Below are 22,039 nucleotides of genomic sequence, written 5' to 3' on the forward strand. Positions count from 1 at the left end.
AGCGTCTGCTAAATGACTAATTAATAATAATAATCATAACGTGTATAATAGGTTTATAATAAAATACATATGCAGTCAAAAATATTTAGCAAATAATACAAGGATAGTACACAGCTTTTTCTTAAGGAATGCTGTTTTTTATTATTATTTCTGTAATGCTGTGTCTAGTTTATTTTAGTTTTTTCCCCTGTGCTTTTTTAATAAACATGTTTTGGTGGCCAAATGAGGCAATTTGCACTTACAGTGTTTAAACACAACCTACAAACTTTGTGGAAACCTAGTTTAAGAAAGCTGTACGATATCTATACTTAACCCTAATCCTAACCATAAAACACAACATTACCTCAAACCTTAAACTTAATCCTTTGCAACTATCAGATTTCAAAATTGATATTCTGTCCCCCAACAGGACAATTAAAAATAATATTCCCAATACAACATATGCTATTTAAAGTGTGGATGCTCCAGGAGCATTCAGTACAACAATAATCAACAATCTGCTACTTAACAAGCAGATCCTGATCTCACCCGCATGTGTTGTTAATCGAGTCTTCAGGACAGTGATGATGGCAATAACACAAAAGGAGCTGCTTAGGTGGTGCAGCTACGTTGCTCTCGCCATCCTCCTTTCTGTTGTCCAAATTCAGCTTCCCTGAACTCCGCAGCAGCATGTTATCCAAGAGGTTTGCTGAAAAAAAGAACAAAAAAAACATTAATAAACAGATACTTTTAGGATTAAACCATACACAAAAGCTACTGGTCTACAAAATATACAACTCCCTGTGGAAGGGTGGTGGGCAATTCACTGACACACACGGGAGACAGAAGGTTTTATTTGAAACCGCTGGCATTCCTGCCTGGTCTTTGTTTACACTGGCATCTTCCGCTAGCATCACAGGGTATCCTCTCTCCGGCCACCTGAATGCATAACTAAGCACAATACAATGCTGAGCAATCCCCCAAGGCCAGCCTCTCAGCCTCTCAGAGAGAGGGAAAGCCAACACACCCTCTTCCCCACCTCTCTGTGTCACTGCCATGACTGACAGGCGGATCTAAGAGGCTGCTGCCCCCTTCCTGCAGTACCACGCATGCACCAGACAGTCAGCACAGACCTTCCCTATTACATTCCCACTTAATGACAATGTAACACTTGAGTTTTTCAAGTAGAAATTGGAATGGCTGAGTCCTAATACATTTAGAAATGTTTTATTAGTTTGTGAGTACAGTAAATATACCTGTTTTTCTGCCAACAGAGCTGTTCAACAATATGCCATGTACTACTGGCTGCTTTAACATTTAAACACATAAAATGTGGATGTTTTTTTTTTCTGAAATACAGCCCAATTAACTTCTGAGTGAGTAAAACATAATAATTTCAAATGGAGATCTCTTTCAACAAACACTGATAGACAAAGAGAAGGAGATGTGATACATTTTATTGGACTAACTAAATAATAATTAATCACAAGCTTTCAAGACCTCAAATGTCTCTTCTTCAAGTGAAAGCAGGAAAGAGAACACTTTTTATGGATGCAGAGCTGCCCTTTTAAAAAGGTCCAGACCAAAAGATTTTCCATACATTTGGTCTGTAAAATATAACAAAATAACACTAAAACAATTTGGAAAGGCGAACACACTAGATACTATTTTTATATGGTGTGACGTTTTCTGGAATCAACTATAAGGTGACTGCAAATTATTTTACTATTCTCTTGATAGTTGGCAAGGATACATCCTAACTGTATGTTCTTGGGGATTAACATTGGGCTTAAACTAAACGTAACATTCTGAACAGGAGTACTAGTATTAAAATGTCCCTAAATATTCATTACTATGGATTTGTGGATAGACATATTATTTGTTGTACTGTATTAGCATGGAATGCAAATAGTTCCATATTTTTTCATCTTTTCCCTTCACTTATTTTTGTGACTTTTTTCATTATATTTTTTGCAGAAATTACATTCTGCTAACTAAATGTAATTTCATATGAAGTAATCACTTTTAAAAGTGTACTTTTAAGTACAATACTAATGACTTCAAGATTCAGTGGACAATACAAATAACAATCAAACAGCAGTAACTGGTATCAAAAATCTTAATTCTCAGGTGGTTGACGCCGGCTCACAACACACCTGAGGCATGTATTGTATCAGTACTAACCATGCCTTCTCATGTCTTATTGCTTACTTAATACCCAATTGTGGTAGTGGTTCCAAAAAAGAATGAATCCTTCATTTTCCATTGAACCACAGACTAATGTATACAGAAAATTAGCTTTACAATATGTATGTATAGAAGGGTGTTATGGGTCAGAAACCAGGCAGGTACTGTACGTTTTTGCAGAGGATTGCAGCACGTACAGTGCTACCCCGTTATATATTACAGCGATACCCTGTTATAATGCGACCTGTTATAGTGCGGAATCGTTTATAACATGGTAAGGCCGTGGCTCTCATTTCCCCCATAATGCAATTTGACTTGCAAACGTTGGGTGAACGTTCAGATAATTTAATTGATCCTGGTGATATTATCGTGAATTATGCTCGGATAAACTAGAAACTCAAAGAAAAAAAGAAAAGAAAACACTGATTTTGTTTTATTGTTGTTTTTACATTACCAAATTTAAATGCATTTAAGTTGAAACTGGGACTGTGATAGGGGAGAGATCTGTGTTGACTCTGCTGGCGTGTTCACAGGGCTGCAGGAGGGGGGCGGCAGTCATCCAACAACCGCCTGTCAGTCATGGCCGTGACACGGGGAGGTGGGAGAGAGTGTGTGTGGACTCTCCCTCTCTCTGAATGGCTGGGAGGCGGGTCTTGGGGAGATTGTTGGCCCTATAAGATAATGCTCTGTTGTTTCCTCAGGTCTGCCGTTTTAGACGCGCTGGAGGTGCGGAAAGTGCTGACCGGGAGCGAGGATCAGCGGAGAGAAAGGAGCCTCCGGATAGAGAGAATTAGGGAGAGCGGGGTACCTTTGGGCAGAACCCCAGTAGTGAATAGGCAAGCATAGCGAGCCGGGAGAGTAGGACGGAGATCCGGGTCGTGCGGGTAGCGGCGACCGGGATATCGTTGCCAAGGGCAGCACCTTTTTCTTTGGAGGTTTATTACTGTGTTTTATTTTCTCTTTTTCTTTGGTCTTTTGTTTTCATTGTTTTGTTTGAGGCACCTGCGAGTGCTACTGCCCGATCCCTGGTTTACCAGACTCCTGGTATTCTCCGTGGCACTGTTTACCATCGGTGGTAAGCAGACCACGGACCCACAGCGCCATCTGCGATGTGAGAGGGCTAAAGAAACCAAATCCCTGCTCAAAACGAAAATAAAACTGGGCACCTGTGCGGTGACTCCAAATACACCTGTCTGTCTCTGTGTCAGTGAATTACCCACCACCCTTCCACAGGGACATATAGTATTTATAAAGCTCCTGTGCATGTACAGTAATTTTTTTTCTAAAAGTAAAAACAAACTGTCCATTAATGTTACAAAACAAGTACGAAACAATACATGTGTGTATATACGTCCTTGGATTCTGTGTTACTTATTCACAATTTAAATAAGATTGGTGTGTGTGTGTGTGTGTGTGTGTTTGTTAGCAGGGAAGCGGTAAGCTTGACTCAGCCAGCATTGGTGGATGACATCCGTTGATGCGGGGACATGAAAGCATATAGGGGGTGCCCACATCAGCGCGGGTAGAGTTGAGTGACACAAGCTGCTGTGTGAATGTGCTGCTGTGAGAGTGCAAGATTGTTTGTTGTTTTTGGTGTGGCCCAGTGAATTACTGTCCCAATAAACCGAGTACCCGAAAATTGTGTGTGTCTACTTCATTAATTTTCCACCGTACGCAACAATATTAATTTGGCTTGTGGGAATTGTAAATCATTTCAGGAACAAAAATAGCAATATTCGTTATACGGCAAAACACAAATAATGCAGTCTGCTAATTATGGACCCCAACAACCACATTATAAAACGGGCTAGCACTGTATTTGTATCACCAAATGAGGTCCTCTTTTGTTTCTTTGTAATTAAATAAATATTTTAAAGAATAGATGTTAAAAGAAGTAAACTAAAACACACAAAAATAGATAGCATATATAAAAGAAAATTCAATGGAAAGCACACAACTTTTAAAATTACCACATGTATTTGAGTTAAGCCCCTTTCACACTGGCACATGCTCTACCCGGGTTGCAACCCACCAGGTCAGGACCCGGTGTCATGCGGGTCGGCTACGCGATTTCACACTGCTTTTGATAAAGCAGTGTTGATCTGGGTGACAGACGCAAGTGCACAATACACGTATCGATGCCCCGGAAGCATCTTGTTACTGACGCTTCCATCCAAGCTTCTCTGGATTGAACTGTCAACCCAAATGTTGATTGCAGTAAATGTTTCTTCATCCCTGCTGCAATCTGGCTTATGGTGTGTCTCAAGGAACATAAATATGGCTAAACAGAATAAACAAAAACGTTCCTTGCGGAAGTGAAACCTTCACGCAGGCGTGGCTGTTTGTTATTTCGTCGGCCGTCATGCATTCTGTCTCGCTCAACCCAGGTCAAAGAGTGTCAACCCACATCCTCAGGTGGGTCACTGGGACCCGGGTTAACCCGGGTACGACCTAGGTACGTGGTTTCACACTACACAGGATTGTGACCCTGGTAGCCAGAACCTGGGTAGAAGTGCCAGTGTTGAAAGGACTATAGATATTCATATGTACCTCATACATGTCATTTTTTAAGACTCAATTTAGCATCTCACTGGTTTAGAATAAATTCCTTTTTACACACAGGCAGATATGCACAAATAAATGTATCCCTTAACTGACATCTCAGTAATTAACCTGAAAATGTGTTCATATTCAAAATATTTATAAGGCCTTTTGAAGAAAACGACAACATTAGCAAATTATGACAATACGTAATTATTATGAAAAATGCTATTTTCTGAGCACTGCCCCGTTCGGTGGCGCATGCGCAGAAACAACACTCTAAAGAAGCGTATTCATTAAATCATTTAACAGTCCAGTAACACCGGTTACTTTAGAAATTTACTTTAGACATAAAATATTATCAAGACACAGCAATATAGTACGGTAAACAAACTACCGGTAGCTACTTAGACAAAGTAGTTAAAAAAAAAGTTAATGTTCATCCGTATATTTGTTATAAAATTATTTCACAAATAATTAACATACACAAAAATAGTAATAAAATATATCTGATATGATCTAGCTTTTAAATTTCCCGTTACCCGCTTCTGAAAGCTGTCAATAAATATTATCATCGATGACATGTGCAATCAGCAGTAACTGTATTTACTGCGCATGCACTGCGGAACAGGACAGTGCTCAGAAAATAGCATTTTTCATAATAATTACGTATTGTCATAATTTGCTAATGTTGCCGTTTTCTTCAAAAGGCCTTGGGCAAATGTGAAATCTACTTCAAAAGTTTGATGCATTTTTTTTAACATGGTGAAAACCAGCAATATTTCTTACGCCTCCACAGATTCTCCGTGGAATTTTTTTTTGCCTATCTCTCTGTATATACCATGATGCTTTGCACGCAGTGAGACGGAGTCTCCATTGAAAATCAGCGCAGTCGAGTATCTTGTTAAATAGAATATCTATTGAAACACCCATCAAATAAACTGCAATATTATTGGCTGAAGCAGTTTTGAGTGAGGCTGGAATTTCATTGGTTAAAATATTAGTGTGTGCTCCCATTGGCTAGAAAGGTTGCAGTGTTTTCGGCACAGTGCGAGATCGACAGTTGGAAGTTTGTCTGTTTGTTGGGAAGTTTGTCTGGTTGATTGGAAATTTGCATGTCCGTACAGCCTTTCGTATTAATAAATTGACAAATTAATTAATTAATTTGATTAATTAACAAATATGTTTATGAATTACTGTATGAATTGATGGAGGAATTGCTGGACAAATTGACCAATTCACAAACTGACAAACGATTTGACAAACAAATTGACAAATTAATGGCTGCATAGTTTTGGCACAAATGGCACTCCATACGTGTGGATGCGTGCATTCGCTGCTGAGACGGAGGTTGAAGTTGATACGCCCCCGCAGGCGAACAGGATTTATTTACTTATCACCACACTGAACAGCTCACATGAGACTACCAGCAATGGCAGCGCATGGAGCACATTCAACACAATATATGAAAACTTTGGTAGCATCTACAATCTCTGAACTAATCTTCTTTGTTCAATAATAAACTAACGTTGCTGAAGAGGTTGATCATGGTGGATAAACGGTTAGGGCGGATATGTGACGGGTGGATACACACCGGATTACTGTACTTATACAGTACTTGCATGTGGTTGCATGTCATTCTACAAATAGTCCTATTTACTCTATCAGGACTTAACATTTACTTTTGAAAGCAAGTTATGCAAGTAAAATAATGCACAGGTTTGTATACACCAAGCTTTATATAAAATAAAGTACATTACATTTGTTTGCAAGTTTTAAGTCCTAACCTAAATATGTTCCTCAAATAAAAGCCATTTTTTAAAAATGTTCTACAAATTTATTAGGCTTGCACATGAAACTCAGTATCAATGGAGATTTGCAAAAGGCAAGGGACATCATAAATTAAATTCCAATGTACAGTATATTAAAAAAAAAAAAAAAAAAAAAATGCAAATCAGAATAGCAAGACATTCTAAATAATACAAATCAAATAGCAAACACCTTGTTGTAATCATTAAAACTCAAAAAATGTGAATACTTTGAACCAGGCAATAGATATGTATGCACAATGTTCTAGAGTCCTCAACTTTTACATAGGTTTTGAAGGATATGAAATAGATTAGACAACAAAAATCTCAATATGCTGTTTGACAGATCATAAATGTAATAGTGTTCCTTCATGCACTACTATTCTCCCTGCACAAGGTCAGTCATGTTAAATACATATCTTTACAAAGAGCCTTATTTGCTTACACCTTTAAAAATAATTACACAAATAAACTGATGTACTAAGATAATAATTACAGAATTTATTGCAGCATTAAAATGAGTTTTGACATTTCTTGGCTTTTTCTCACAGGTAATCTTTGACCCCCACTTTCTAAACTGTTCTTTCGTAACAGGTTATTGCATTACAGCCTGAGCTAAAATAAACAATAGTTAAAAACAAAAATAAAGTAGATTACAATAAACAATTTTTACCTATGGAGTAAATGCAGAGTAAATGTGTAACTGTGGTAATTGACAATGAGAGAACTATTGTACACTCAGCATACTTAATGTACTGCTTTAAAACAAGTTTGAAGGATATAAAAATCTATTTAAAAAAGCTTTTAAAAATACTTACAGATCTATTTAAAAACCCATAGTAAATGAATGAAGACAAGTTTACAAGCTGTACCTAATAATAAGAGGACTAGCTTAATCATAATTTTGCACTTAATCAATGAATGCTGCACTGGGACAGCAAGGAAAGGAGAGACAGGCCCTTGATCCTTGGCCAGAAAAATATGAGCAGGTCACACAGACACTGACAGACAAGTAAGTAAACATTGTATTTCAACAGCAGGCAAAAACTTCTGTGCAGCATGGGAATTAATTGCCTTTGCAAGAATGACAATAATCAATTTTGACCACAGACAGCAGGAGTATCATTTGTTAGACACACTTTTAAAAGCATTTCTGTGTTTGAAAACCACTGCTATGTCTACACACCTCTGCTGTATGAGGGTAGAAATGCACTCAGCCTGCTACCCCAGCAAGAGAACCAGGTATGAGCCGTCAACCTTGGCTGAGATTCAAATCTGCCTTTTCTGAACTCTGGGCTGTCTGCTGTATCAAGGGTCAGCTTCCTAGACTTGAAATTACAATGTGAAGGTGTAAGTGCACTTTCTGCCTTCCCCAAGAATGTGTGTTCACATCCTGTTTCACATGTGCAACACTTCAGTTTCATTTGTAGTCATTCACTCCATTAACCACACTTAGTTACACACTATACCAAACACTGTTTATAATTACATTGTCTCGTTCGCAGACTTTGAAAAGCATTAAATATTTAATACAAAAGGAATACAAACATGTAGTACTTGCATGCTTTCTAGTATTTGACACCTATTTGACACATTAGATTTGCAGACACAGAAAACATTTTTACACACAAAAACAAGATCTATAGACTTGTACATAATTTAAAAGAACACTTTCACCACACCTAATCTAGAAATTAATTATGGTGTAGCAGGAATTTCAAGAAAAGTGAAATCCTCTCAAACTAGGCAGGTTCAATATTTCCAGTCATCAGTATTTACTTTATTTTGGCAGATGTAAAGGTATCATCGAATCACGAATCCCAGTTCAAGAGATGAGTCCAAGTATCGATTTACCGACACGTATTGGTAAATGCAGGTATATCAAAGAATGTATTTATTCCTGCATATAAATTGTAAATTAACAAAATTATTAATGTCAAACAATATATGTATTTCTGCATACACATTTTCCATTAACAAAACAATCATTAATGAGCTTAAAGTAATGCACAATTGAGCAATTCACTGAACAATATTGTGATACACTTATGTAAAACAACCTACATTCTGGTAAATTTGCATATAAAACAATTCACAATGGTGTTGAAAGACATTGCATTCTTTTCAACAGGGTAACAGCGTGGAGTAGTGGTTAGGGCTCTGGACTCTTGACCGGAGGGTCGTGGGTTCAATCCCCAGTGGGGGACACTGCTGCTGTACCCTTGAGCAAGGTACTTTACCTAGATTGCTCCAGTAAAAACCCAACTGTATAAATGGGTAATTGTATGTAAAAAATAATGTGATATCTTGTAACAATTGTAAGTCGCCCTGGATAAGGGCGTCTGCTAAGAAATAAATAATAATAATAATAACAGAAAATCACACTTTGGTTATGTGAATAGATACCTTTACAGTGCCTTGCATAAGTATTCACCCCCTTGGACTTTTCCACATTTTGTAGTGTTACAACCTGGAATTAAAATGGATTTAATTAGGATTTTTTGTCACTGATCTACACAAAATAGTCCGTAATGTCGAAGTGGGGAAAAAAATCTACATATTTTTCAAAATTATTTACAAATAAAAAACTGAAAAGTCTTGATTGCATAAGTATTCACACCCTTTGCTGTGACACCAATTGCCTTCAGAAGTCACATAATTAGTTGAATGGAGTCCACTTGTGTGCAATTAAAGTGTCACATGATCTCAGATTAAATACACCTGTTTCTGGAAGGCCCCAGAGCTTGTTAGAGAGCATATCTAAACAAACAGCATCTTGAAGACCAAGGAGCTATCAAAACAAGTCCGGGATAAAGTTCTGGAGAAGCACCAATCAGGGTTGGGTTATAAAAAAATATCCCAAACTTTCAACATCCCCCGGAGCACCGTTAAATCCATTATCAAAAAATGGAAAGAATATGGCACAACCGCGACTCTGCCTAGAGAAGGCTGTCCACCAAAACTCAGTGACCAGGTAAGGAGGGCATTAGTCAGAGAAGCAACCAAGAGGCCAATGGTAACTCTGAAGGAGCTGGAGAGATCCACAGCTGAGATGGGAGAAACTGTCCATGGGACAACTATAACCCGGACGCTCCACAAAGCTAGGCTTTATGGAAGAGTGGCAAGAAAAAGCCCAGACCTCAATCCGATTGAGAATCTGTGGCAAGACTTGAAAATTGCTGTTCACCAACGGTCCCCATCCAACTTGATAGAACTTGAGCAATTTCGTCAAGAAGAATGGGCAAAAATTACAGGATCCAGATGTGCAAAGCTGGTAGAGACTTACCCAAAAAGAGTCACAGCTGTAATTGCTGCCAAAGGTGCTTCTACCAAGTATTGACTCAGGGGGGTAAATACTTATGCATCCAACAAATGTCTTTTTTTTTTTTTGTTTAATTAACTTTTGTGTCACAATCAAAAATATTTTGCACCTTCAAAGTGTTAAGTATGTTGTGTAAATCAAATGGTAAAAATCCCAATTAAATCCATTTTAATTCCAGGTTGTAACACTACAAAATGTGGAAAAGTGCAAGGGGGGTGAATACTTATGCAAGGCACTGTACTTGCTTATTGCAGCATGGTAGACTCTTGTGGCACTCGGAGTTACACAGGACTCCTGAAGCCTTACAATGCGCAAAAGCAAGACATTCAGTCATTAGCCAAAGGCACTTGGTTATTCTTGAGATTTATCGGTAAATGTCCAAAATAAAGCGTCATCATTTTTATTTCAGACAAAGTCCCTTACCGTTTTGATTGATAAATGAAGACATTTACCAGTAAATCTTGCCAATATTCTGACTGTTGCCGTAACATATAAAGTATATGATTTAGTACTAGTATTTTCTTTTGGGTGACTTGGGGCTGTGCAATCAAATAGGGGAAGGCCTGTTGGCTTTGAATTAAATAAAGGAGATAGGAAGAAGGTTGTGCAGGGAAGCAGTTAATCTGCTATTGCTACCTTCTAAAGAAACATGGCACATACACATTCATAGTTCACAATTTTTTTTTTCTTACTCCCATGACTTCTCTGATGAGAGTCATGTGAATTGTCATAGAGTTACACTGAGATCTATTGACAAAACATAGCCCTGCTTGTTAGGATAATCCTGCACCTGTGACTTGTTATTCAGCTGTAAAAAAAAAAAAAAAAAAAGTTCCAGACAGCAGTCCTTTAATACGACTCAGCTGTTTTCTCAGTATCCAGTACCCAGAATGCCTTTGAGTTCTAACTGGGAAGCCACTTATTCCACGTAGTAATATGTGGGGTGAATTTCACATTTGGTGAAACAAACAAATCATTGGAAGTTGCATATAGTATAATGGGATATCCACATTTAAACATCTACACTATAAATTGGGCTAAACAGCAATCATGACACGTGGTAAGGTCTGGAGATTTCAAGGATTCAGTTTTGCTAACAAAAAAGTCAACAACATCATAGCTACAGTATCATTTTTTGAATTCTAACTATCCTCTCCTTAATGATTTGTAATGAAGTTAAAATATACAACCACTGAATAAGTAATCTGCACTATTGTAATGCCCTAAAACTAAATACTTCAAATCTGATCAATCTGGCTGGCATTTTGCAGCTACAGTTTGAATACAATTAATTTATGATAAGTTAGCGCAATTAAGTGAAAAAAGTAACATTTACAAAAACATTGCTCAGCCAAAAAAAGAAGAAAAGGGGAAATGTAGGTTCTTTTGAAAAAAGTGCAAGGTTTAATTCGGTTCAGATTTCATACAAAACTGCACACACTTATTACCCTGAATTTACAGATTACAGCAGCCTTGTTTCTTTAACGCTAAAACAAACGTGGACATGCAAACCCTAACAATGTTACTTTTCTTGCAGTCTAAATCTAAATGGATGAGTATTCTCACAATGAAATCAATTATTTTAATTACAGAGTGTAACAGGGCCAGGAACCCTGTACATGAAAAGGGGGCAGGGCAAAGTCCTGCCGTAAAATGTGTTTGTATGTGAAGGACGAGCGAGGTGCCGTTCGCCATGTTATTGTTTTGTTTATTTATTTTAGAACGGGGTACCCCCCCGCCTCTGTGTTTAGTGTGCGTTATTTTGTATCTGTTTTGTTTTATTATAATTTATGTATTTTTAAATATGATGGCATAGCCGTGCGTTTTTGTTTTGTTAAATGTGTTCTAGCAGAGGCGAGGTAGGCAGCTTGTCCTCTGCCAATAGTAATTGGAAAGCCCGTGCAGAATGTGGCTGATGGATTATCAGATAATTGATAGCTAGCCCTTGGTCACGAATATAAAAGCCTGCAGTTTTCCCTGCTTTGGTGGGTGTTCGGAAGTGAAGAACGAGAGTGAGAGAGGAGTGTAAGAATTACAAAATAAAAATATAGGAACAGTGAAGGCGGTTGCCCAGCCTGACCTATATGGTTTTTGGTGTTAGTGCTTTGTTTTTGTTTATCTTATTTATTTTGCTCTGTGAGCAGTGTTTTTTGTTAAATCCTTTTATTTTATTTGTGTTTGTTATTTAAATAAACGGGGCATGCCACTTCTTTTGCCCTGCAGTGCTGAGTTTGTTTTTGTTCCTGCATCTGAGCTGACGTCACCACTCAGCCATTCCTGTCACATAGAGCAATAAGGATTATTACAAAAAATGTACCTGATAAAATGCATGGTGTGTATAGTTCAGTTCGTGTCATGTAGATTGGTAGAGTAAATTCAATCTGACCTCGTTTAAAATCCTGCTAAGAAAATGTTACATTCAAACTTCCGTTTCTCTTTCCCATAACGAACGGTTATATTGAGACTTGTTTGTGTCTATGACCACTAGAAAACATTTGCTAACTTAAATTAATCACAGTTTTTGTAAAAGTCCCTCAACACACAAAAATGCCACACTGCCAAAAGAGGACATTTAAAAAAAATGTAGGCAGCTTTATTTTTTCAAAGTAAAAGGTGGCAAGCCAAACCATATACCCCCAGTAAGAAAAGTGGGAGTGTCATGGCCCCCATGGTTACTATAATCTGAAACAAAAACACATTGGAAATGTGAAAAAATGCCAAGTTATCAAAAGTGCCCAGCCATTTAAAGTGGATATATCAAAAACACAAGCCAAGTTTCAAGAAACCAGGGGGGCATTGTTTCTACTAACTTGGCTTGTGTTTTTCAGGCACAATAAAGGCGGATCAAACTTGCATCAAAAATACAAGCCCCCATTGGTTTTACAGTTGTGACTATTTGCTTTGTGCTGGGCAAGGTTGCCCCAATGGTTTCTTGAAACTTGACTTGTGTTTTTGATATCTCCATTTTAAATGGCTGGGCACTTTTGATAACTTGCTGTTTTTTCACATTTCCAATGTGTTTTTGTTTCAGATAATAAACATTGTAAGACAATGTAGAAAAGTATTTCCTACCATCTTGGTTTCATTGTAGTAAAAAAGTAAATTAAAATAAGGGGATAACGCCAATTGTTCGTTGTTTGTTTGTTGTTTTGTTTTTTTCCCCACTGATGTACTGTAACTTAACCACATAATCATGTCATTGTTTGGATCCAAACACCTCCTAATTTGGCATGTCTCTAGTTGCTGTAGCAAAAAGGGCAATGCAGCCATAATTGCCATGGATAGACATACATTTTGATGAGCAACTATGTTCCAATGGGAGATGGGTTAGACACACTTGTACAAAAGGCGTGTGAGGCGACAGCATGGGAGAAGTACGTCACAGTTAGAAGCAGTGACGTATTTGAATTGCTTTAATCAGAAAACACTGCAGCTTAAAGTCTAACAGCTGCATGTCTTTTTCTGATAACAAGCTGAAACTTGGAGCAGCTGATTCAAATTCCCCGCCGTTCTGAGACACGGGGGAGGGGCGGAGCCAGCAACACAACGCAGAAAAAAACAAAAGGGAGCCAGTGTTCACTGCGACAGCGTGTGAGGCGACAGCGTGGGAGAAGTACGAGTGGACAAGTACATCACAGTTAGAAGAAGTAAGAAAGCAGGTTGGCAGCTAATAAATAAATAAAACATGGTCTTCAAGCCGGTAATCTGTGACAACTGCATGATGTGGGAAATCCGAGAAAACCCAACAGAGCTCAACCAAGTCTGTGTAAACTGCTGCACGATCCAGGACTTGCTTCAACGAGTAAGTCTGTTAGAAATGGAGCTGGAGGAAATGACACAGCAACAGGAGCTTGAGGAGCTGACACACGTACAATTCATGGAAGTCTGCACCCCTAGCAGTCTGAAAGCCACCAGGGAGATGGAAGAGAGTCGAAACAGCTGGGTTCAGATAGGCAGAAGCAGGGAAAAAAAGAAACTTCGTCAAACACAACCACCAGAAATCTAAACATCCAACAAATTTGAGCCACTTCAACATCTAGATGACCAAAACCAACATCAAGAGAATGAAAGGAACAACATCCAGGACCCTATAAACAGTGCTGGCCATGCAGCAAAAAGAAGGGAGGTCATGATTGTTGGGGACTCCATATTGAGAAACACAGCAATTTCAGTTCGCAGTTTGGACCCCCTTACTACAACAGTGTGCTGCCTTCCAGTAGCCTCTGTCAAGCACATCACTGAGAAAGTGGACAGGCTCCTAGAACGAACAGGAGACGACCCAGTAGTAGTCGTCCACATCGGTACAAACAACATTGGAAGAGACAGGCCAAGATCCCTGCAAAACAAATTCAGAGAGCTAGGAAGGAAATTAAAAGACAAGACCAAAACTGTGGTATTTTCTGGGATACTGCCGGCACCTTGCAAAGGACCATATGGACAGCTGGAAATACAAAATCAAAATGCATGGCTGAAATCATGGTGCACACAGGAAGGCTTCACCTTTCTTGAATATTGAAGCACATTCTACAACAAGGCCTATATAGGTGGGACGGACTGCACTTAAACAGAAAGGGAACCAATCTACTCAGAGAAAGGATCCTTGAGGAGGTCCAGAAGCATTTAAACTAGAAAAGAAGGGTGGAGAGTACTTGGAACTGCAAACACAAAGTCAAAAAGGAAGTTAGAAAGGCCAAGAGAGAGAGAGAAATCAATATTGTAAGGGGGCTAAAACCAATTCCAAAATGTTTCTCCAATATTATAACAGCAAGAGAACATTCAAAGAGGAGGTTAAATGTCTAAGAGAACAAATGGCAAAATCATAGACGAAGAAAAAAAAATAGCAACTATATTAAATGATTACTTTTCACAGGTTTTTACAAAGGAGGACACAGACAACATGCCCCACATGTCGACCTGTTACTATCCAATTTTAAATAACTTTAGCATAACAGAGGCAGAAGTGTTAAAGGGACTAGGAGCTCTTAAAATAAACAAATCCCCTGGGCCGGATGAGATCCTCCCAATAGTACTCAAAGATCATGCAACAGTCTCTTGACACAGGGGTTGTACCGACAGACTGGAAAATTGCAAACGTAATACCGATCCACAAAAAGGGAGGCAAAACCGAACCAGGCAACTACAGACCAATAAGTCTGACTTCTATTATATGGAAACTTATGGAAACTATAATAAGATCTAAACTGGAAAATTACCTATATGGTAACAATATCCTGGGAGACAGTCAGCATGGTTTTAGGAAAGGGAGATCATGTCTAATTAACCTGCTTGACTTTTTTTGAGGATGCAACATTGAAAATGGATAATTGCAAAGCATACGACATGGTTTATTTAGATTTCCAGAAAGCTTTTGACAAAGTCCTGCATAAAAGATTAATTCTCAAACTGAACGCAGTAGGGATTCAAGGAAATGCATGCACATGGATTAGGGAGTGGTTAACATGTAGAAAACAGAAAGTACTGATTGGAGGAGGAACCTCAAAATGGAGCGAGGTAACCAGTGGTGTACCACAGGGATCAGTATTAGAGCCTCTGCTATTCCTAATCTACATTAATGATTTAGATTCTGGTATAGTAAGCAAACTTGTTAAATTTGCAGACGACACAAAAATAGGAGGAGTGGCAAACACTGTTGCAGCAGCAAAGGTCATTCAAAATGATCTAGACAGCATTCAGAACTGGGCAGACACATGGCAAATGACATTTAATAGAGAAAAGTGTAAAGTATTACATGCAGGCAATACAAATGTGAATTATAAATATCATATGGGAAATATTGAAATTGAAGAAGGGAACTATGAAAAAGACCTAGGAGTTTATGTTGACTCTGAAATGTCTTCATCTAGACAATGTGGGGAAGCTATAAAAAAAGGCCAACAAGATGCTCGGATATATTGTGAGAAGTGTTGAATTTAAATCAAGGGAAGTAATGTTAAAACTTTACAATGCATTAGTAAGACCTCACCTAGAATATTGAGTTCAGTTCTGGTCACCTCGTTACAAAAAGGATATTGCTGCTCTAGAAAGAGTGCAAAGAAGAGCAACCAGAATTATCCCGGGTTTAAAAGGCGTATGCAGACAGACTAAAAGAATTGAATCTATTCAGTCTTGAACAAAGAAGACTACGCGGCGATCTGATTCAAACATTTAAAATCCTAGAAGGTATAGACAATGTCGACCCAGGGAACTTTTTTGACCTGAAAAAAGAAACAAGGACCAGGGGTCACAAATGGAGAGTAGATAAAGGGGCATTCAGAACAGAAAATAGGAGTCACTTTTTTACACAGAGAATTGTGAGGGTCTGGAACCAACTCCCCCAAGAAGCTGCTTGATGAGATTCTGGGATCAATAAGCTACTAACAACCAAATGAGCAAGATGGGCTGTATGGCCTCCTCTATTTTGTAAACTTTCTTATGTTCTTATGTTCTTAAAAGCAGCAAAATAGTCACCTCCTTTCCAGCATAAAGGACAAAAATCAGGGCAGCTACTTCGGTAATTTTTTTTTTTTTTAAAGAATCTTGTAACTTTATCGTAAGACTTCAGTTTCTCTCTTTAAAAAAAAAAATCAATCAATTATATAAACATGTATTTTCATAGACCATTGAATGAAGTATGGAATCATATTGTTAGTTTATTACATGTACATTTAGGAATGGAGTCATGTACTGAAATTAAAAAAAAATACTAGGGAGACAAATGTTGCACAAGTCATCTATATAACTTTCTAAAGTGACTAATATTGGCCATATAATATATCTGACCATTAAGTGGTTGAATCATAATTAATGTTGAAGGAGGTTCCATTACACACTGTTCAAATATATTCATGATTATCACCTTTTTTCAGTTTTATATTGAAAACAACATTTGCATGGACATGCACTATTTATCTCCAAATTTACATATGTACACATTTGCCGTTTGCTTTTGTTTTAAAGAAAGCTTTAATTTGTACTGTTTAAAATATACAATTGATTAAAATACCAAAAATGCAGTGAAATATTGCAGTTGCATGGCTATAAATTTTTATGAAAGCAGTAATAACCAAAACAATATAGAGTTTGAGTTGACATCCGCTCACTAAAACAAAGCATAGATTTAAATGTCTTCTTCTGCCATACTTACAGTAGGAAGCATATTCATAACCTAATCAGTTTGTCTTCCTATTAAAACCTTGCTTGACAAGATTTACTTCAGCAGGATTGATTGGTACTTCTTTTGGAACAAGACTGTCTGAGTTTAGCCTTGTATTGTTATTCTCAAGGGCAATATCAAACTGATAGGAGGCTTATGTAGGGTCCAGGCTAGCTTTCAGCTCCCAATTAACTCCGGTGAGTACTAAAAGCCTTATCTTGTAGGCGCCATCCTGTACAAACTAGCCTCTGATTACTCTGAGCTGTTCTTCGCTTTTTAGATTTCAGTGTCTCTTCACAAGATGTGGAGTGTAAGCAACAGTCATTAATTATGGCTGGTAATGTCTAGAGATAGTGCTGACTCTCTTTTCAAGACCTTCTTGACTATAAACACTGCTCTGAAAAGCCATTTAGCGGCTGTTTAGAATAAACACTTTGTGCTCTTCAATTAAGCTGTTCACAAGTTATGACCTGCAGATGACAAAACTCTTTGGTATGAGAAGAAAAAAATATGGAACACACTTAGAGACAGCTTTTACAGTAGGTCCCATCATTCTCTTGAATTTTATGAAGACAGAAATATTGCTTTCTTTGGTATGGCTTCAATTTTTACTGGTTGCATAGTTTAGACCATTTTTCTCAAATCTTAAAAACATTAATATATTTAGAAAAATATAAACAATTAAAAAAAAAAATCACAAAGTATTACCCCTGTGCCTAGGCCTGAGTACAGCATATTATTTTTTCTTATCTCTAGGAAATATAAAATCGGTATGCAATCTTGGCCAATTTTAAGGAAGACACATATACAGTACTGTTATACAAATGAAAAATGTACATTTACAGACATTTGGGTACAATGCTGATTCAGTTGTTTCTGTTTCCTGTTATTCAGAGAGAAGAAGGAAATACTGTTGTTGACATACAATTACCATAACTTGAAGTAACTAAACTATATTAACTGAAACCAGACTGTTTGATTTCAGTGGGTTGCTCCCCCAGGACCAAATGTATGTGTACAGCTACTGTAGCGCTGCTTGTACTTGATAAAAGTATGACAGATGAAGAGTATGGCAGGCAGTTAAATACACAATTTCTGTGAAATTCGTGATGTCATGAATTTTCCAGGGCCCTACATATAAGGCTAGTATGATCTGTGTTCAATCTGTGCTCCCTGACTCTTCTTACGTGCAGCTCTTCTGCTGGTTCTGTGACACTGCCTGGTTTCAATAAGCGGTACTTTTAATACACGCTGAGGCTCCTAGTAAAGTCAGCACCCTTAAGTGAATATGGTTTGCATATCAGATACTTCCTTCACAATATTGTGTGATATAATTTGCATACATTTACAATCATTAACATTATTCATTATATTCGACTCGAACACTGTACTTTTTCCATGCGCTAGGTTGCCTATCGCTGGTTAGTCAATTTTGCAGGTGTACAAAGCATGCATTAAAGACGCTTACTGCGTGCAAAACACATTACCGCTGTTTAGTGAATGAGGCCCATTGTTTCACCTGAGTGATTTTATTATTTTATTTTATTTTTTACACATTTTTAGCTGACTGCCTTTCTATCTTTGATATTAATCAAAAATATATATTTTTAGCAGTAAAGACTTCAAAATGGTATTTGTTGGTTCAGGATACTCTAGAGAATATTACACATAGGGTGACCAGATCCAAAGCTCAAAACCAGGGACACATTGTAAATAATTGATATGTCTAATTAAACCATTTAAATATAGGCTATTTAATGGCCATTTGAATAGCCATCTTCTCAATATTTTAAATTTTATTTTTAAGCAGCTAGCTCATTTCAGTACACTCCTCCTATATGTGTTCCATGGTAACCATGGCCTTATCTTCACTCTATAAGGAGTTTTGTATGTTGATGATGTCATCCAACGTGGCCGCCATGTTTTTTTTATTGTAGCGACTTCCCTTGAACACCCTTTAAAGACAACCACACTACAATCATATGTGCCATTGGGTTTGTTTCAATCGGACTAACGGTTTGGGAGAAGAAGATCTTTGTAGTTTGTGATTATGACGTCTGCACCGTGCGATTTTGGCATCATGCAGCATGGCCACACAACCTGTCAGCTTCTTACGAACACCAGTTAATCTTGGACTATCCCTCAACAACTATACCAGCTTTCAGCACTCTGCAATAAGTGGTTTTCAAAAGACGAATTTTTACATTTAGGCAAAATGGGGTTTTTTACTACAATATGGCGGCTAAACCATGTGACTTACGACATAAGTTCTTTAGCATTTTCCATCTTCCCATACGCATCTACCAACCTACTGAATCTGGTGAGTTTTCGAGCAACTCTGGCGGAAAGAAAAATAACAAGAAGAGTGATTTTACGAATTTAGAGACGTTTGTTAAAAAACAAATACACATGGTTTAGAATTTACGTAGCTGCCATGTACAGCAAAAAAAAAAAAAAAACATGATTTCCATTTTCACAAGATAATTATTACTTTATAACGTAATCAATATTTCCGTTTTCACGTTTATCAGGCTTCAGTACATCACGCGGACTAATGTACTACTAATGTAATTGTAGACATAACTTGTAATTCATAAATCAGGAGAGTCACGCATGGCTGATGTAGTAATCAAAATGTGATTCTATTTTGGATTAGACCTGAACCATAAGGAAATGCTGGAATGTTTAGTGCATTTGGATGGAATTGAGAACACTTAGGCGAAAGCACTATCTGATCTACTAGACGGAATGCTGTATTTAATGCAAGAAATTGAAGACACTGGACATTTACATGGATACAGATTAATGCACTTGAAATGCATTCAAGAAGGATTTGTTGTCTGCAAAAATGACACTAGAAAGTTGCTAAATATGCAGTTGCATACTCCAAAGGTGTTCAATTTAGACGTAGAAACAGACTGAGACGCAGAACATACCACAGCTCAAGCCTTGGTTTTCTATGGCATCTTGATTCTATGATAAACTGAAACCCTATGGAATCTGCATTAACGGTGCAATTGATGGATATTCTAGATACATCATTTGGTTATAAGCATTCTCAACTAACAGTGATCAGGAAGTAGTAGTTATTTTATGGAGTAGTTATTTTATGGAAGCTGTGGAATCAAGAATGGGGTGTCCCAAGCGAGTATGTGGAGATTTGGAATTGACAAAATAGTGGCACTGGTTTTGCTTACGTTTTAATTTTTATTATGTTATAACTTAATAATTATCTTGTGAAAAAGGAAATTATTAAGCGTTGGCTAGGGCTGTCAATTAATCGCAGTTAACTTCTGCGATTAACACGTTCATTTCTTTGGGAGATCATTTTTTTTAACATGCGTTAATTGCACTCCTCTGTTTTGACCCTCCTTAGCATTCCACAATGCAATGTCATAATAAACTTTTATTCTCAGGATCTTTATCAGCAATAATGGACACTACTCTCAATAATTATTTTCTCAAAATAAATATTTATAAATAAAATATTTCTTCATTACATTATTATCAATAATAAGGGGGAGGAAAACATAACAGATATCAATTTAGTTCCTGAAACAGTATATGTTTTCTGATATTTATAAATATTTATAACATACATAAAACACAACACATAATACATGTTCTGATATAATTATAAGTCAAATGCATCAGATTTATTGTTTTTTTTTCTTATCTCTAAACAAGTTCCTGTGATGTTTTGTTTCTACACGTCTCTGCACTTTAAAAATGAAATCCTTGTCTCAGTAACATCACACGAAGAGAAAAAAAAAAACACCAGGGAGTGAAATTCAATCCCGCCCTATGCAATGATGTGTTTCCAACCTGTAAGGCTCAATTCCGTCAATTTGGAAATCTGCATATGCTGTCCCGACTTTTAAAGGAGGTCACCATTCAAATCTAAACAACAGACCTATAGCTGTACTTCCAGTTATTTCCAAAGCATCTGATAGTTTAGTAAATTAACAACTGAAGAGAACAGAATAATATTCCAGCAAATCATCCATCTGGATTTCGTTTGAAACACAACAGTACACAAGCAATCTTTAAGTTGATTAATCTTATAGTGCTTGCTTTGGATTCTGTTAATTTGTTGGAGCTTTATTACCTTTGATTCTGTAGATCATACAATTCTGTGTAAAAATGTAGTGAGAGCGCTGTGGGTTGGTTCAAGGACTACCTCCAAGACTGAACACAAGCAATAAGAGCTGGTGGGATTATTTTCACCGTTGAACATGTAAGGAGGTGCACCTCTGGTTTCAGTCCTTGGACCAATCACATATACCCTCTCTATATAAACCACCTGGGATCCAATTGGTGTAATACCAATACACAGCTAAAATCTGTTGTCTTGCTCATCAGCACAGAAATGTATTTTACATATTACAGGATGCATGGTAATGATTGCATGCATTCTGTAAAATACACAGGGCATAGGCATAATTTACACGAGAGACGCCCCCCTCACTTTTGCAATGATGGGGAAATGTCCCCTTCATGTTGCAGGAGTACTAAAGCTTTTATTTCATGATAATTTATTGGTATAATCACTAGTCAGTATAGAAGTCAATTGGAAGAAAAATGGGATCAGATCCAGGATCACTGGAGCCGGATCATGAGATCTGAATCAGGCTCCACTGATCCGAAATGTTGATCCGATCCTGGAGCTGCACACACCTTAACTAGGGAAACTGACCAATGAGAAGTGAACATACATGGCACCTAGTTTAAAGACTCCAGCTGACAAATTTGTATACAGCCTGAGATCACAGTAATGTTGGGGAAAAATGGCAAACAGGCGGATAAAGATAGAGGAGGATGGACTATGCTGCTGTGTCCAAAACACAGGAACATGGTTTAAGTTTGTAATTCACCATAGCTTGTGTTATTTACTTATGTTATCACCCTGAGGTTTCTGTCTACTTACAGTTTAACTTTTCATTTTAAATTGAAACAGTAAACTTAAAACAGCAAAATGACCTTTGTGCAAATACATATAGACATCAATAAAAACTAAATACATTACCAATAACTTTTTATACTTATTAT

The 22,039-nt window shown here is 37.4% G+C and overlaps 1 protein-coding gene across 7 annotated transcripts in view; it reads right to left on the reverse strand.

Moving 5' to 3' along the window:
- The window catches only part of LOC117408649 (bone morphogenetic protein receptor type-1B), a 342,845-nt gene that overhangs the window by 46,736 nt on the left and 274,070 nt on the right, over positions 1 to 22,039 (reverse strand). For all 7 annotated transcript variants that reach the window (XM_034013833.3, XM_058996777.1, XM_058996771.1 and 4 more), the window contains one exon: positions 529 to 688. In XM_034013833.3, coding sequence (XP_033869724.1) covers positions 529 to 688 — 160 coding nt within the window. The remainder of the gene's footprint in view (positions 1 to 528; positions 689 to 22,039) is intronic.

This window comes from Acipenser ruthenus, chromosome 2 (assembly GCF_902713425.1).
Source record: "Acipenser ruthenus chromosome 2, fAciRut3.2 maternal haplotype, whole genome shotgun sequence".
NCBI classification, from domain to species: Eukaryota; Metazoa; Chordata; class Actinopteri; order Acipenseriformes; family Acipenseridae; genus Acipenser; species Acipenser ruthenus.